Genomic DNA, 19,076 nt, shown 5'->3' with positions numbered 1-19,076 from the left:
ACTACTTCTGAACAGTCGGAAATTATAAATTGTTCATGTGCGCATGCATGTAGGTGAGAAATGCACATTCTCCATTTCCAACAACACTTTACAAACCAGACCAGACCTTATTTAATGTATTTATTTGTTATGAACTGAGTCTTGCAAACTTTGTGATTTATGAGGTCAGAATTTATCAATAGGAAACACTACACACTCTACTGTCCTTGTCTATTAAATGAAAAGCTATGCTTGTTTTCCTAACTCAGCAGAGGGAAATTAAAATGCTAAAAATAAACCAGCAGGTAGCAAAAGTAAAACTAAATTACCACAAATAGATAGTGACACTGTATGTAAATTGCTATTGATTTGTAAGAGTACATTGTAACTGAACATTTTTCGTTTCAGAAATATTAATCACTGCCAAGTCTCACTGCCTAGAAATGCCAGACGCCACCTTCCTAGGCTGCGAATCTCCAACTGGGATTTCCCCCTTCCTTCTCCCCCCCACCCTTTCATTAGTGCAGAGTACAGCTCACCACAGTGCCAACAGTTTATAAGGAAATGCTTTTAAAAAAAAAAACAAAAAACCTCAGCTCATAGTTTTGTGAGTACCAGAGCCAAAGCACAATTGTTTTGTATTATCTCTGAGCCTGCCCTCCCTCCACACTCCCAGTCACGTCCCAATATCAGAATGTCTTTCAGGTGGTAGTAATGAAAATAAGACTTGAAATGGCAAGATGCCACACAAAGAGGGCAAAGAAAGTTTGGAGGGGCAATTTTCCAACTTGCAGGGCCTTAACGGAACACTCAGCTCCCAAAGGAACATTCACATTGGTACTTCAGCAAGTAACTGGCTGTTGTAGGTGCCTGAAATGTTCATTTAAGTGTCCATATACGGGACAGTCACATCTTCTAAAGATGCTTAGATTGAGAAATCAGGGCTTGTCTGTCTGGAATTGTGCCTCAGTCAAGCAGTTTGGTGTCTACTATTTCTTTGCAATCCAGCTGTGTGATCCATGGCTTCTTGGAAATGACTATGCTCTCTGGGCTTGCCGACAAGGGGGTGAAGCAACATCTAGGAGCTAATGAGTGAAATCTCCACTCAGGACCAGGACTGTGTGGCGCTGAAAGAACTACACAAGAATGCAAATCCCAGTTGTGCTGATTCCTGCCCTCTTTGAATATTTTTCTGTGGCTTCTACATGCTGTAATGTTATAAATTAGCAACCCTACAAATCACTTAATGAGGGCCATCGTTTCCCACTTTTCTTTGAGATTCCAACAATTATCCATGTGCCACAGGCTCAGAGCTAGCACATCTGCAAAGAGATATCAGAGCACTTACAGGAAAAGAGACGATGGCTAGGCGGCAACAGAGCGCTAGAGATGTGCGTGCACAGAGCCAGTTAAAAGCCAATGTTCTGCCATGCACACGCAAGTTTCCTTCAGCCATTTCCTTCAGGATTATCAGAGTCTCAGCAAGGGAAATCCTCAACATGATAGTCAGCAGAGCTAGCAAAAGGAAGTGCCTTTAATTCAGGCTGTTCATCCAAGACCCCTCCTTTCTAGCCTTCAGTCGTTAGGCTTCTGCATGCTAGGAACTTAAATATCTAGAGAGACACAGAAAGAGGCAGATTGTTTCCAGAGAAAGGAGTGCCCCTCTTAATTCCCAATCAATGTCTTTGTTCATAGAAAACACACCAAGGTGCAATGATAAGGCATGCATGGCCAATGAGGAAGAAAAGTAGGTTTGTGTAGAATACTCGGGGGGGGGGGGGGGGAGATATTCAAAGCACAGCTCCTTCTCACGTGAACTTGTGTATACCACTGCCAAGCTCAACGAGACCTGGCGTTAGCGTTGAGTTTCAGCAGCCTGCTTATTTAAATCATATATTCTCTCTCATGGGCTGGAGGGGCAGCGAGAAACCCAACTCCTGCAGAAGTGAAATGGCCAAGTATACACTGTATAACTGAACAGCAAACTTTGCCAGATCTTTTAAACTGGCTCTGAAATTAATTTTCGGCTTTTGCTACTATGGCATATTCTCAGACTGCCAAAGTGATCACTTGGAATGTGGAGCCATTCAGGCAAGTTTGAGACTTTGCCAATGATTGTAGGTTTTATATCATAAAAAGAATTTGCAAGACATACTAACAAAATACTCCAGCATTGCACTATGTAACCAGGATATGACCATATTAACTTCACAGTTTGAGGAATGTGTTTATTGAAGGGCTTCTCTACACAGGGACACTTGGGAAAATTAATCCAAATTCACTAAAGGTGAGAATTTAAAGTGGATTCATCAAATTGCATTAAAACCTGTGTGGACACACTCATTCAGAATTAAAGCGGCCTTAATTTGGTTAAACTAGGAAGACATTTGCAGGATCCCAGTACTAGTTGTGCTATAATGGCTGTAATTTCATTATGTATCACCTGGTTTATCTCTGTAGCCCATTTTAACATCCGGGCCGGAATTTGCAGAAATACTCTAGGTTTCATTCATGGCCACTGTCCACGCTGAGTTCTGGAGGTACCTAACACAATATCTGAACACACAGATCAGTACAGGATCGGTCATATTGTCTTTGAAAAATTAAGTACAGTGTTAAGAACAAAGGTTACCGGCAGTTAAAACAGGTCTACCTGAAATCATCCTCTCTGCAGTCCTCACCTGTCAGGCAGCTCTAGTTCCGTCAGGAAACTAATTTGATGAAACTTGATTTTTCTAATTTATGTGACCACAATCCAATCTAAGGTGCAGTGATCTGCTAACACACACTCGTCGTTCACGGTTTCACTTAATTCACAAGAGACTGGAGACTCAGAGCGAAGGTTTCTTGAAGAATCTGTATTTTATATTGCTGTGCTGAAAAGTTCATGCACATTTTCAAATCCTGGCCACATCTAGGACTTAAAAGTCCAAGATAAAGACAAACGGAGATACCTGTACTCTGAAAATCCTCTTCTTGTAAGCTTAGGTCAGACTCTTCTTTCTGTTTAATCACTTTCATTGATTTTTATGTTATAAAAAAGACAAAATAAGTAATATCAAGCAAAGACAATATGGATAACATAATGCTACGAAATGTAGCATGAAAGAGATAAATAACCCTGCATCAAAGCACAAATGTAGAAGGTAAAATCTGTATTTATCCGTTGCAGGAAGAGACACGATTTAATTCTCAATAATCGAATAATTGCAGTCCTTATAGAGAAACTGGGATCTAGTGGACTGAACAGCTAACTCCAGTGCATGGAGCCTGGGTCTACAATTCCTGCGATTCTAATCCCAATTCTACTGATGTCCCTTTGGTTTTAGCCTGTGGTAAGTCATTTAGCCTCGCTGTGCCTCAGTTTCCTCATGTTGGAAACAAAGGTAATACTAAGAGCTGGTTGGGAACTTTTGAACTACACTTTTTTTCATGGAAATGAAAACTTTTCATGAAATCATGTCAGTTCTGGGTTTAGGAAAGTTTTGTTAGGATGAAATTTTTGGTCAAAATCAGAGAGAGAAAGAGACTGTCTGAGAACAGTCAACAGCCTAGTGGTCAGGCAGATGCACATTCGAGTCACTGGTCTAAATCAGAGCAAAGACTTAACTTTGGTCTCCCACATCCCATGTGAGCACCCTAACCACGAGGCTATAAAGTCAGTCTTCTACACACTCTCTCTTCCCCTTCCCTCCCCCTATCCCCCCCTCATTGGAGCTCTTCTGCTTTGTATAAATATTCATTGAACCATGGGGAAGAGAGAGATTGACTCTTATAATCTGGTCGTAGGGGCACTTACCTGGGATGTAGGAGACCCAAGTTCAAGTTCTTGCTCCAAATCAGGAAGAGCTACTGGTTGCAACAAACCTTTCATTGGGATGGTTTCGCAGGTGAGGCATGGGATCCCTGGTCAACAGCCGAGACTCACCCCAGAACAGCCAATAGCTCAGTATCTAGGGCACTCACCAGGGACGTGAGAGATTTGAAGCTGGTGGTGTTATGAGGATTGAAGTTTTTAAAACGTGCTTTGAAAATGAAAAGCACTAGAAAAAACAGTAGTTTTAGAATGTATTGAGGGAGAAACCAAGATTGTTTGTGTCTGGAAAATCCACTGTGACACTGAAAACCAGGATGCCTTTCACAATGAAAATAATAATTTTATTCCACTTCCTATGGGAATGTTTAGTAATTTTCCATGATTTGCATTTAAATCTAGAAGCATCAAAGATTTTATTAGTGCTACATTACAGTAGAACTTTATTAATTCTCACTAATGACTAGAAGATCCATTGTGGATTAGTTGGCAAATTAACAAGTAAGCAAGCAAATATGATTACAAGAAAACATCAAGGTTACTACATCACCAAATGTAATTTGTTAATTTATGTTGATACATTATTATAACTAATTAATTAAAACTAAACAATCTCCAGTATGTTTATTAGCATATTTTGCAAAAACAACAAACTCTTAGTTACACAAAACCAAATAACTACAGTGCTGTCCGACATTTAATCTTTATTGACCACGAGAAAGTCACTTTACCATGAGATTTGTGAAATTCATTGATTCATACGTTCAAATAAACGTCCAGTGTCTCTATGACTCTTTGGAAGATTTCTCATTGCTTCTTCAGTCATTAGGATTCTGTTAATAGACATGCATAAGGCACTTTCTTACCCACAGGTTACAGAGATCGCATACAAACATTAGGACATCCGTGCTCACCATTTCTTTGTAAACACGGGAACTCAGTTGTTTTAACTTATTAATACCCTTATTATAGATAAATTCACTGAATTATTAAATGAAAAATATTAAGCCACATTGAAACTCCAGGCATGTAGATACGGCCTGAAACCCGTAGCCACCCCCTCTTCTGCCAGCCTGTATATTAGTGCAATAGAATTATTCTATTCAACACATTTCAGCCAGAGCAAATGCCCCAGCCCTGAAAGAAGTGTTAGGTTTCCGTTATAAACACGCCCTTCATTCTAGTGTCAGACAGCAGAGCTGTGCTACCCAGTGAAAAGGAAAGGGGAGACAAACTGGCACTGCACCTTCCTAAATCATTCACATGCACGTTTCAAATTACCTCTGCACATTCCCTTGTGAACACACAGCGTTAGTTGGAGCCAACTCTGCAAAGGGTCTCATCTCTGCCATTCACAACATCCCATTATCGACTTTTCAGGATGAACAGTAGTTCGCAATTAGCTCCTGTCATGTGACATTATTGTATTGTAATGAAATATTGTCATCAATATTCAACACACAAGAGCCTCACCCTATGATCTTGAACTCCAGCCTTCAGATACACCACTGAAGGTGACATCATGGCTAAGGACCTGCAGAGGACACCAAGTTACTCTCTTCTTGATGCACACATGCCCCAGGCTGCAGTTTGGACCCTGCACTCCACACTTCTCATCGGGAAAATATCCAACAGAGACAACTTTTTGTGGAAAGAAAACTACTTTTGCAGAAGAGCCACTCACAGCCCCTTTCCCTATACATTTAATATTACCACATGGCTGCCTCCCACTAAAGAAACACAGCACCCCATTACTGAATCACCCTCTTTACAATTAGGCTGCAATAAGGACTATTTGTATTGTTAGACCATCAGAAAGCAGCACAGATAAGGGTCAACCCCTTCCTGAAACTCTTATACCCAACATCTCTATGAGCGCCAACTTCAGCGACTCATTTCATAGCGATGCCTCAGCTCACACTACATATCATTTTATTAAGAAACTCTATAAGTGTCAGTGGTGCAATTCATTTTTATTAATTTCCTAAGATGAAATTAGCAGCACCTGTAGCAGCAAACAAAGAATGGGGAATGTTCTGGTTCAGTGCTGGATCGATGTCATTAAATTCTTTAATACCAAGAGACCTGTTTGTATGAACTCAGCATTTAACTGCACCAATTAATTTCAATATTAAAAAAATTTCAAAATGAACTCAACAACTAATTTAAGAAGGTCCTTGAACAGCCGTTGCAACTTGCCTCCTCATGGGACATTATGCTTTCAAGTATAAATACACAGGAGCAGGATATTGTAATATTAATAGGAAAATTGCTATTTTCATGCATTGCCTTTAGCAAACTAAACAAACCCTTAAAGTCTTAAAAACATTTCTACAAACAAATGCATATTTCTGATGTATTTAATGGTGCTGTATATATCCCCTGACTCTGCTTAATACGCTTTCTGACCACTCAACAGGCTGAGCTGGCAAAGGCTCAATGAGACATCTTTCTGCATTAATTCTATAACTTAAGCTCCCAGGTCAGAAAACAGCCTTTCCAAATGCAATCATTTTACCTATTGTTCTGAAGCCAATGAGTGGAGTCAGACAAATGGTTCACACAGCCCCAAGAAAAAGGTGGAAGCACCCAGAGACTGCAGATTAAGATGCCTGTCACTAGTGATCAAATATAGACCCCCACCCAGGCTGGAGAGGTGTGTGACACTCTTCACCCCAAGGGAGCACCACTAAAATATGCAGTGGGTTTGGGAAGTGCCCAGGTACTAGCTCCCCGAAAGACAATAGCAAGGAAAGTAACCAACGCCCCGGCAGGTGTCAAAAACCATCAACAGCCATTGTCCAGCAAGGGAGCTACAATGCAATGACTCACCTGCACAAGGCCACACCAGGGGAATTGCTCAACCTGGCCTGGGTACTCAGCAATGCCCCCAGACATGCCTGGATTTGTGTTCTCCAAGCACATGGACTGAAGGTATGAAACAGAACACCAGGGCCCCATGCTTGGCCTTTTCTCCTGCCCCCACCTATGCTGCAGGCAACAAGGACACTAAAGACCCCAACAGAGGGGACCAGCCCAGGTTTCAAGGGAGAAACCTTTGTCCTATGAACTGCAATATCCAGTGGGGTGAGAAAGACTGCTTAATCTAGATGTTGCCCAGTCTTATAGGGTTGAGAGTTTAGACTACGTGCTTATATTTTAATAACCACTCTGACTTTTTGCCCACTTAAAATCTATCTTCTGTGATCAGTAAACCTGTTTTACTGTTTATCTTTACCAGTGCGTTTGCCTGAATTGCTTGGTAAATCTGCTCAGATTTAGGCTGGTGTATAGCCACTTTCCACTGATGAAGTGGTGAACCAATTAATAAACTTGCATTGCTCAAGAAAGGGTCTTGAGCAGTGCAAGACGGCATATTCCTGAGGTACAAGGCTAGGAGCTGGTGGGATTTGGCTGGTGCCTTTCTCTGTGAGATTCATGAGTGGCTCTGGGAGCATTCATGCAATCCAGCTGGGTGTGTGGGGCTCCACATGCATTTGTACTGAGTGATAACAGCACAGAGGGGTTTGCTGCTTGTCACTAGCAAAGCATTGAGAGAGACAGCCCAGGCTGGAGAGTTAAGGGGGCGCAGCGGTCCCACAGTCACAGGCTGCACCCCAGGAATCCCATCACAGTGTTCACCTAAAGTTCCTTGGCAGAAAGAACCTGAACTATCAGCCGTTGTAGGAATACATTTGAGTCTGATGAAACTGGGCGCCCCACCTGTAAAAGCAACAGCACATGAAATTTCTCACCTCTCAATCCTCACACACACCCCATTTTGATAACGATTAATGAAGAACTTGTTTAATAATGTAAGAGGATGTTAAGGCAGCTTGAATGCTCGAGAAGTGGGGGTGGAGAGTGTCCTAAGTTTAACAGAAGTTGGCTTCTAACTTCCCAAAGAAAGCCACCCTTCTCTGTTCTTTAACTGCTTTTCTACCATCCTCCTTTGTCTAAATCCTCCCCTCAGCTGTGAGCTATTAAACATTCAGTGAGTTAATTTGTACTATTTGTTACGGTCAATAACCATTCTTGTATCTTACTATAATTTCTGCCCCTACTAATTACAAAGGAATATGATGCCAAACCAAGCAACAAACTATCAAAGATTCATCTTGTGCTGTGTCTGCTGTTACCTCTCTCTGCATTTGCATTTCTTGGGGATATACCCAATGGGAGATGGAAGAGGCGCACTCTGGCTTTACAGTATGCTCTTGTCTGCATTAAGCATTGTTGGGCTGCTCTCCAGGCAGTGGTTAGCACATTGAACTTCAGAGACTAGAAGTGGAAGGGCCTCACTTCCACTTACTCCGGCATCCTCCCAGGAAAAGCACCGGAGTTCCTTGTATTATCTGGAGGCAGGTCTTGCCTGAACATAGTTCATTATTCCTCCAAAAATGTGTTCTGACACCGGTGACCCAACAGCCTAGTTGTGAACAGGTGTGAAAATGCACTGGGTTTCTCCCAACTATACAGCAAGAAAAACAGAACTTCAGCACGTCCTGCTGAGCTAAACCTCTTGTGACTAATAAACCCTTGCTCCATTCATTGGCAGTGAGAAAGATGCTGTAATTTAGAAAAAGCAAAAATTCGGTTTTAGATAACACCCCAGAACTTTATACGCTCTCCTTAAGCACAATTTCCTTTTCTTGTTTTCAGTCGCAAGTAGCGTAACTTCATGTCTCTTAACATAATAAAATGATCATCAGGATTCCACATCAGGAAAACATCTGCAGTCTTTCATTTATTGTATCAGTTCCCAGAGGGTTGCAGAAGTTAAACATTTATGGCAGTTAGAAGAATATATGACATTTACTGCTTAATAAACTGCAAACATGCCTGTTAATTTGGCTTATTGGGATCTCCTTGCCGCCAGACACTTAACCCCAACAAGACACACGCCAAAATACAAACCAACTTAGAGTCTCCGTTTTAAACAGGAAAAGTGCAAGGGTTTTTTTGTTTTTTTTTAGTTTCTAGCTAACAGATTAGTGACAGTAGGGAGCATTGTCAAGATAAATAGCCTACAACCTTCACTCAACAAAGCCTTTTAAATGCATTCATCTGAAAGGATACAATTAAATGTTAAATCATCAGGTTAAAACTTTTACCTGTCAAGATTGCAGGTGGTCTGTTTTTAATCAATCTGATTTCATTCAATAAAACACTCATTAAGTCAATTAATGAGACTTCAGTGTCACAAGCTATCAAGCATGACTTGGAGTTTTCACTTTGTGCCCAATGAATTGATTACCAAGTCAAGTCATCAGTGAAAATAAATCAATGTACATTTTCACAAGCTGCAATATTAGCAATGTTACCTTGTTTTAGGGGAAGTCGTTAGCCATTCTTCATGCTTTTCAAATGTTATTAAATAAGCTGCAATTTCCTGAAAAAGAAAAATGTGCAAAAAAGAATTAACTTGCATACTAGTTTTGGAGACTTGAAAGTTTCACAGAACAGAACTTCTCTAAATCTGCTCCACCCTCAAGCAGGATACTTTCAATCCTGCCTCCGCTGCTAGATCCTTGACTTTAAAATCCAGTTTGAAAAGTCTTCTTTGTACCACTTGGCACGCTACAATGATGAAAGCCTTTGGCTGGAAAGGGCAAGTCTATAGTGAGGACCAAAATATTTCAGCCTTTAAACAGAAAACATAAGAAAGTGTTTCCTACCCCAAATGCCATTCATTTAAAAACAGAAGCAGGCAACAGGTCTTCACTTAGTCACACTCACAACACTCTGTGTTAGGGAGGCCTCTGCCATGGACAGAGCCATCTTTTAAATCTTTCACCCAGGCAGGAGAAGTTGGGTTTTGTCAGCTTGGATTCTAAGCCCCAAGCCCCCAAAGCCAAACTGTGTAAAGATTAAAAGGAAAAAGGAGAAATACATTAAACCGTTCCCACCACAGAGAAAGCACTGATAACTTCATCTACTGTGCAGTTCCTCCGAGCTCTGCGCTAAGTCAGAAAGGTTAAGGGCATGACGGTGAAAGCATGGGCACCTGAAGGTAAATTAAATATTTATACACACAACATCACTGCAGATAGAATTACAGATTTATTAATAATTTCCATGAACAGCCAGTGGGTGACATCACCATAAGTCATTGCTCCCACTTGCAGGCATGATACGGCCCATTACTTCCAGATGAGAACTGATTTGCTCACAGGAAATTGGCAGAGTCTGTAAGTTAAATTAAGATGGTGCTGGTTTATGTGTTTCATAAACCTCAAATTACTACAAAAACACCAAATCAACTTCCTTAAGCCTGATAAAAAAGCTGCTGAATAGGAATTATGTATCAGTTTTCAATTCGAAGACTCAAAACTCCAACTCTGGGGCAGTGCTGTGCAGATGTGCATTTTATGGAGAGGAAGACACTAGACCTAGCTCACAGCATCTCTTATATAGCACTGGATTAGTCACTCCCCACCTTCAGATGTGACACACCAGTCCATTCCTCTCCTGTTTTGTCAGACATAGGAATTGCCATATTGGGTCAAACCAGGGGTCCATCAATGCAAGGGAAGGTGTAAGAAACCCACTAGTGGACAATTATGCAATACCCTTCCCATAGAAGACATTTCTTCATAACCTTGTCAGTTAGTAGATGGTTCATGTCTCGGAAATAGGTTTTATCTTAGCATGCCTGATACGATTTTGGATCATCTAATATTTATCTAATATTTTTTAGAATCTTGCTTAGCTCTTGAATTCTATATCTTGTGAGTGAGAGTTCAACAGGCTGATTGTGCAATGTGTAAAACCATCTCCTTTTTTTATTTTTAAATCTGTTGCTCACAAAACGCAGGCTATTCTTGCCATTGGTCAGGTGACTGAGCAGGGAAGATATTAACACGATGATTTAGGAAGGGAAGAGGAGTTTCTGGGCAGCCCTGAAGAGGGGGCAGGTTCACAGCCTCGGCCCAACAGAGGATGTTACAGACTACAGCAAGGAATGATGCATTCTGTGGGGGAATATGCTGGGCACCACTTCATCCTTCACGACTTACAACTGTGGCGTACTGGCAGGAGCAACACTAGAGCGAGCATTAGAACTGCTGAGTGTGCAGACTCACTATGGGGACCTGCATGTGGCCAGACAACCCTCCAGAAAGAGCCTGTCATGCTCTAACCCAGGACAAAAGCCGCTCCTCCTCTAAGGTGCCACAAGTCCTCCTTTTCTTTTTGCGGATACAGACTAACACGGCTGCTGCTCTGAATCCTCCACATGTATTACTCCAGCAGAAAAGACTGCACCAGTCCCATTCATTCGGCTTTCACCCAGACAGAGCACGTCCCACCCTAAGCACATCACGCCATGATGCACATTCCAGTGCCTTCCCATCATTGCCACTCCCAGCAGATCGCAGAACTCCTCCTCATATATCAGCGTCATTAAACCATCCAGAGAGCGATCCAGCCACTGTGGAACAATTCCACCCTAAAGAGGCAAGCACTCTAGAGAGATTTGTAGAAATACAGCAATTAGTGATTGCTCCTGAGCTAAAGTAGAAGATGGCAGAAGTCCCATTTCCCACACACTGGCTGTAGCACTCTGCTTCTCGGCATACGTCAAAATTATGTCTGAATATCTAAGACCGTCTAGACTCCTACAGACCGACAAGGTGGGTGAGGTAATATTTTTATTGGACCAACTTCTGTTGGTGAGAGAGAGAGTCTTTCGAGCTACTCAGAGCTCTTCTTTGTTTGGGAAAGATACTCAGGGTATCACAGCAAAACACAAGGTGGAACAGATTGTTTAGCATAAGTAGTTAACACATTTCAAGAGACCATTCAAGGTCTGTTTGGAACCAGCACGCCCCACATTACCATTGTAAAAATTTCCAAGAACTTGAGAGAGAAAAAACACAAACTGCTCCAGTACAGGAGGGTGTGCATGAAAGCAGCTTTGCTTTAGCATTTCTTCCCCAGTGTCTCATGTCTATAGCCTCTACCTCCCACTATTTGCATTAGAACTGCTAGAATTTTCATAGAATTGTGTGCAATGTTATTCCCAATGTGCAGAATAGAAACAGGACCACTGTTGCCTACACATGATTTCACAGCAAGTCTTGCAGTATTTGGTGTGTTTCTTAAAGCCCCAGCTCCTGGAATCATGTGAATGAGAGAGAATCTTAGCATTCATTTCAAATATAAAAATAATATTTTGGTCCACATGCTTGGGTTTGGAAATACTGCAGGACACAAATACATCACCAAAAGAGGGAAGCTATGTCTGGCAGGGACAGTGGGGTGCACCACCCCGGTGAGGGAGGATCCAGCCTCTCCCAGATGTGAGCTGCTGCCCAACCACCAGCAGGCATGGAGACTACCAAACATGGAGCCCAGTCTGGGTTGGGACTGTAATGGAAGTTAATAGAGCAGCAATGACTCAGATTCGCAGAGGGCTAGTGAGGTGGGGAAGGCACATTTCCAACAGAAGAGGGAAAAGGGCCTGGTGTTGGAATGGGGCTAACGGGGTTCGCTCTGATGAATATATTCTCCCTCAGCACAGTTTTATGGGGTAGGTATAACTCCTAAGGGTTAATTTTCTGATTGGGGTGGTGCAGAAGGGTGACATGACTCACCCAAGACAGAACCAAGTTTAGAATTCAGAAGATGCTTGCATCCTGTCCTGGACTCAGGCCACATCTCTCTCTCACAATCCCCACAATATATTTCTTATTCATACAAATTAAACCATTTTCCCCACACACATTTGCAGTGCAGGATACTGCATATCCCAATGCATGAACAGCTTCAGGAGTAAGTCAGCTGCTGAACTGAGGGTCAGGAGAACTGCATTCCGCTCCCAGCTCCAAAACTGACTTGCTGTGTCACTCTGGGCAAGTCGAAAAGGAGTACTTGTGGCACCTTAGAGACTAACCAATTTATTTGAGCATGAGCTTTCGTGAGCTACAGCTCACTTCATCGGATGCATACTGTGGAAAGTGTAGAAGATATTTTATACACACAAAGTATGAAAAAAATGGGTGTTTATCACTACAAAAGGTTTTCTCTCCCCCCACCCCACTCTCCTGCTGGTAATAGCTTATCTAAAGTGATCACTCTCCTTACAATGTGTATGATAATCAAGTTGGGCCATTTCCAGCACAAATCCAGGTTCTCTCTCCCCCCCCCACACACAAACCCACTCTCCTGAAGCCGTCACCTTCAGCCCCCAACTAAAACCCCTCCAACGCATTATTAAGGATCTACAACCTATCCTGAAGGATGACCCAACACTCTCACAAATCTTGGGAGACAGGCCAGTCCTTGCCTACAGACAGCCCCCCAACCTGAAGCAAATACTCTCCAGCAACCACACACCACACAACAGAACCACTAACCCAGGAACCTATCCTTGCAACAAAGCCCGTTGCCAACTGTGCCCACATATCTAATCAGGGGACACCACCACAGGGCCTAATAACATCAGCCACACTATCAGAGGCTCGTTCACCTGCACATCTACCAATGTGATATATGCCATCATGTGCCAGCAATGCCCCTCTGCCATGTACATTGGTCAAACTGGACAGTCTCTACGTAAAGGAATAAATGGACACAAATCAGATGTCAAGAATTATAACATTCATGAACCAGTAGGAGAACACTTCAATCTCTCTGGTCACGCGATTACAGACATGAAAGTTGCAATATTACAACAAAAAAACTTCAAATCCAGACTCCAGCGACAGACTGTTGAATTGGAATTCATTTGCAAATTGGATACAATTAATTTAGGCTTGAATAGAGACTGGGAGTGGCTAAGTCATTATGCAAGGTAACCTATTTCCCCTTGTTTTTTCCTACTCCCCACCCCCCCCCCGACGTTCTTGTTAAACCCTGGATTTGTGCTGGAAATGGCCCACCTTGATCATCATACACATTGTAAGGAGAGTGGTCACTTTAGATAAGCTATTACCAGCAGGAGAGTGGGGTGGGAGGAGGTATTGTTTCATGGTCTCTGTGTATATAATGTCTTCTGCAGTTTCTACAGTATGCATCCGATGAAGTGAGCTGTAGCTCACGAAAGCTTATGCTCAAATAAATTGGTTAGTCTCTAAGGTGCCACAAGTACTCCTTTTCTTTTTGCGAATACAGACTAACACGGCTGTTACTCTGAAATCTGGGCAAGTCGTCTTTCTTCAACCGTGAATTGGGAGTAACAATGCCACATGCCTGTTTCTGAAGAGCAATGTGGACCAAAAGCGCTATCTGTGTGAGGTATTGTTATATGGGATCCCAGTCAGAGCCTCTCATTCTACAGCAGCCACCTGTTGCTTAACGCGGGTGCCCATTTCAGCTTGGTGAGATGGAAGCATGGGCATTGGCAACAGGGCAAGGAAGTCCAGCTGCCATTTTTAGCAAGTCACTTGTGCTGTCAATATTCAAAGAGAAAAACAGCAGCACCCAGACAATATCTGTCCCTAATATTGACATTGCAGGGCATACTCCCCTCAAAGTAACCCGCAGGATTCTCTGATGGGAAGGAGGCCAGTGCTAACAAAGTAACAAACCCAGCTCAGAACATACTTCATGGTGTCTGGGAAACCGATAGGGCTGGTGTGTAAAGTGAGCTAGAATGAACAAGGCAAAAGAACATGAAGGCAAAGACACTTTATCTTTGCATCATTTAATCTCCACGGCTTGGATTCAAATCCCAACCAGCCACAAGAACATTTTTATTTTAGCTTTTTGTTATAAATTATGTCAATGCCTCTCTGCTTGCTGATTGATAGGCTGCACTGCATGAGAGACTGTTTAATTCAGCACAGAGCTGTATCCTGGGTATAACTACAGTACCGGTAAAGGCTCAAACCACTCAATTCAGGTCAGGCTGCAGAAAAAGCTGCAAATGTCTTCTCAGAGATATTCTAATGATCACTGCTGTTCCTGCCAGCCTAATACAGGATGTGCTACAACAAGTTTAGAGGGATATTTTTTACTCCTGTTTCTTTAAATTATATTGGCAGCATTAGGAAAGGGACTCATGATGATTCTCACAGAACGAAGACGTGACCAGCACATGCAGGTTCATAAATCCCCACTCTGATTGGAGCCAAGTTAGAAAAAAAATCTAACCAAAGCACAAGAGCCAGCAACTCAGACTCCAGCAAAGGTTAGGCTGTTACCTGCCATAAATCCAACCGGCCACTAGGTGTCAAGCTGGATCTACCATAAACACACCCAGGAGAACATTTCCTTGTGGGTAAATAAGGGGAGTCTTAAAGATAGTTGCTCTGAAGTAACAAGAACTCTCATGACTCCCTGCCTTTCTGAATGCTGCCTGCTAGGCCTTGAGGTGCCAGGCTGTCCCTGCGTCCCAAGTGACCTGTCTTCTCCTTCCATCTCCCTTCCTCAAGCTCCTGGGTCTTCTGGTCGCTGCACGGGTGCAGCATCACCTGCTGCCCAGCGATCAGCCACACGACAGCCATGCTGCAGAACGGCACAGCCAGGCAGGTCGCTGATCACTCCCAAATAGGAACTGGCCTGACCCTTTGCCCCGAGTCCCCAATCCCAACCTGGATGGAGAGCTTCACATTCCTATGGTTAGGGGCTGCCTAGAAGTTCTCTGGACTCACATCAGGGCGTGACTCGGTACAACGTTCAGAGATAGAGGACGTTACATGGAATCTGGAGTCTCCTCCTGGCTGTGACCCAGCCACTCGACTACTACCGGGTCTGCCTCCTACAGCCACATTCTGCTCTGCCTGCCACATGGAGAATCCACAGCTCATGCAGCCATTCTGGACTCCAAAACACACTGCTGTCTTAAAACCTGCACACTTCTGGCTCAGCTTCCCACGGTGTCTTCTGTCTCACCTAAGCTCCTCCTGGGGGCTACAGATTAAAAAACACTTGTAGAAGGCACGACTGGTACGCTATTAAAAACAGCCTCTACAGTGATCCTTTTGATTCCCATCGTCTGGAGCTGCTTTCAATGGGGAAAAAAAAGAGGGAGGCTGCCACTTACTAATTACAACTGTTCAATTTAACAGAAGCAGCATCAAAAATGAGTATTTAAAAAAATGGATATACAGAATGCAAGTATTACAGCTTTTCATGGGCTGGATGCAAGCACTGGGTTCTCTCAAATGGTGCCTCTAGGTCTCACTATGCCCCAAAACTCTAACCTGCGCTAGTCCAATGAACATCTCAGCTGCACAGCGACAGAACTGCACATAAAAATGTATGAAATAACCAACTCTTTTACAGAACAGTGAGACGCAAGGCTTGACTGTGACAAGTTAAGTAAAATGCTGGAAATCCCATTAAGGATTTGTCTTAAAGTCGCACAAGCTGGGAAGGTCATAAGCACAAAACTCTCATGGAAAAGGAGAGGATTCGTAGTACAGTATTTGCATAATTAGACTGTCCAAAAATACCATGCAAAAATAAAATATTCCCCCCGGAATCCAGCTTTGGCAACATGAAGTGTTGGCAAATGTGCAACCAGTAATCTTCTCTCATTCAGGGCAACATGCTGACCCACGCACCCAGCCAGTCCAGCTGCTCCGATTTTTCTTGGCTAACTAGTCAGCACGAGACAACGAATGTGCAAAGGAAATGTTGTTTAAGCAAAGTTTGACCCCAAATCCATTCGAGTCAGTGTAAGGCGGGGCAGCCATATTCTCTACCTTTTCTTTAGGGCGAAGCAGCTGTGAAAATCTGCTACAGCCAACTCTGCCTACAGGTCACAATTATGTAGCTTCCAATGCTGCCTTGGGCCCAGGGCTTTATTTGTAACGACAGAAGTGCCAGGGCTGAAGCAATTTTTTTACTTTCATAACTGACGCGGCAAGCCCAGGGGGCCAGGGACATGAACTGCCAAGCCCAGAGGTGCCGAGGCTCAGCCCTGGCACAAATTAAACACTGCTTGGGACAACACAACCACTCTAGTGTGCTCTTGTGCGGGTACTTTTCTGCCTCACAGGGAAGTCGCAAGAACAAACAAACAATTTATTATATTAAGTGCTTGGATGCTGTGGTGATGACCAGCATTGGGAAGTTTATATGTAAATGTGGAGCCTCATTACTCAAGTTTCACACCAAACGTGAGCTATTCAGTCCCTCCAATGTTCCCTAGTGAGCCTGCAATCCAACACAGCGTGGGGTGACAGCGCTCTGGCACCCCATCCATGAGGATGCACTCAGATGTGTTTACTTCCGCAGTTCCATGTCAATTGATAATCTCTCTCGAAAAATAAATAACTTAGTCTCCGTCAGCTCTAGGTTTTCCTTCTCAGGGAGATTTGGATAGCGGTAGCTAGACAGAAAGGTCAGTGAAGCCGGATTGAATGTTATATTGTCTCAAATTAGACTCAAACATTTGTAGTTTATTCTCCAGTGCTTTTGTAATAAAAGTGTCTACAGACTACACAATCCAGAATATTATGTACACACAAAAATGGGTCTTTCGACCATGAGATGATAAAAAAAAGGTTTTTATGAGAGTTCTATACAAGAGTTTTATCTGTATGGTACCAAAGCTCGGGGGGGGGGGGGGGGGGGGGAGGGACAATGCTCTCCAACCAGCTGGCCCAAGCATCTGCTAGAGCCACAAAATGCAATTATATTACTCCCAAACGAGACGTAAAAATATCTTGTTTCCAATACTCTTGGTTTTAAGACTGATACTTAATGTCCTTTGAGTATTTCAGTGGTGCCAGATCTCTGTGTTATGAACTTTATTAGAGTTGTGGGAATGTCATGTTAATAACTTCTGACCAACGTGTTTACACTACAAATAAATTCTCCCAGAATCCACTGCATGACTCATTTTACAAACAATTATTAGCCTGTATTTTTAAAACAATTACTATTGCAATAGATTTTAGCAATGCCATTCATACATGAATAAGGGAAGAAGGCTGTGCTGAGGTCATGAATATGCCCCCTCATTATTTCTGATCGGATGCCATTTAAAATGCAGTGTCAAAATAATGTAATGCAAACCCCCCCAAACCTGATTCCTGGAACAGCTACACTGGACACAATCTTGGTGTAAGCAACAAATGCTGCGCTATTCCCAACTGGTCAAATCAGATGAATACGTGAAACAAGCACAAGTTCTAAAACTCTGACAATGTGCAACTAAATGAAGATGGAAGTTAGGTCTACACTGCAATTAGACACCTGTGGCTTGTGCGGGCCAGCTGACCCAGGCTCGTAGGACTCAGACTAAGGGGCTGTTTAACTGCAGTGTGGATGTTTGAAGCTCTGGGACCCTCCCACCTCATGGGAATCCTAGAGCCTGGGCTCCAGACCAAGCCACTACTCAGCAATTAAACCACCTTAGCCTGTGCCCCGCAAGCCCAAGCCAGCTATAGGTGTCCAATTGTAGCATAGACGTACCCAAAGATGACTGGTCCCCAAAACCAATTAGCTCTGAATATGCACAGTATAATGCCTAGTAGGAGATATGCCTGCATACCTATTGTATCATGTCCTACATGCACCATGTTCAAGGTGCTTCATTTTCAGTTTTTATTTTGTTTAAAGTTTCCTGGCAATTTAATCTGTGTTTGTAAACACCCCCTGCCCCCCCCCCCCAAAAAAAAGGGTGGGTGGGGACAAGGTAAAAAAAAATCAGTGCAAAAATTAACTTCAGTTTTCTGGATAAATATATATCATGGGATAGGAAGACAGAAAAAAAAAGCAATAAATGAAGTAAGTAAAAGCAGTTGAATGCTGCGGTTTATTTCATGAACTGTACATGAACAGTATGTGCACATGCATGTGTGCGTCTTCCACCACATTGCCTTACTTTAAGAGGCTCACATGTACACTTAGACCAATTTATTATTAACGTAAACACATTTACCTAATAGAAGGTATTGAATTTTCCTAACTGTCAGTATGTTCATGTCCTTGAGTGGTCTAAAATTTGCATATGGAGGGGCTGGGGGGGACGGGACAGTAAAAACTGAATAATAGTTTTTGTAAAACCCAGGAAATTTTAGGTCAAAATTAGTAAAAACTGAAAACAAAGGGGTTTGCCCAGGTTATAATGTGCACCCAATCCTACGCGCGAACGGAAAGCAAGCCCTAGAAAGGAATGGAATGGAATGACCAGCACTGGAGGAGGAAGGCAGAGCTTCTGGAATCTGGATTCATGGTCTGTTCTAGTACAGAACCCTAAAGAAGCTATTGGCAGATGGCTTGTACACACAGGCATTTTAGGAAACAAATGCCTTCATATAGAGATGGATCAAGCTGGTTCAAACTCTAGATCCCTCCAAAGCAGGTGTGTTCAATGGGTCACTGA

The 19,076-nt window shown here is 42.8% G+C and overlaps 1 protein-coding gene across 9 annotated transcripts in view; it reads right to left on the bottom strand.

Annotated features, from left to right (window-relative positions):
• CAMTA1 (calmodulin binding transcription activator 1) overlaps window positions 1-19,076 on the bottom strand; it is a 918,369-nt gene that overhangs the window by 667,505 nt on the left and 231,788 nt on the right. For all 9 annotated transcript variants that reach the window (XM_074933836.1, XM_074933834.1, XM_074975524.1 and 6 more), the window contains exon 3: window positions 9,118-9,185. In XM_074933836.1, coding sequence (XP_074789937.1) covers window positions 9,118-9,185 — 68 coding nt within the window. The remainder of the gene's footprint in view (window positions 1-9,117; window positions 9,186-19,076) is intronic.

The sequence above is a fragment of the Natator depressus genome, chromosome 18 (genome assembly GCF_965152275.1).
Source record: "Natator depressus isolate rNatDep1 chromosome 18, rNatDep2.hap1, whole genome shotgun sequence".
NCBI lineage: Eukaryota > Metazoa > Chordata > Testudines > Cheloniidae > Natator > Natator depressus.
The sequence above is the reverse complement of the archived record's forward strand: the minus strand, read 5'-3'. Positions and strand labels throughout refer to the sequence as shown.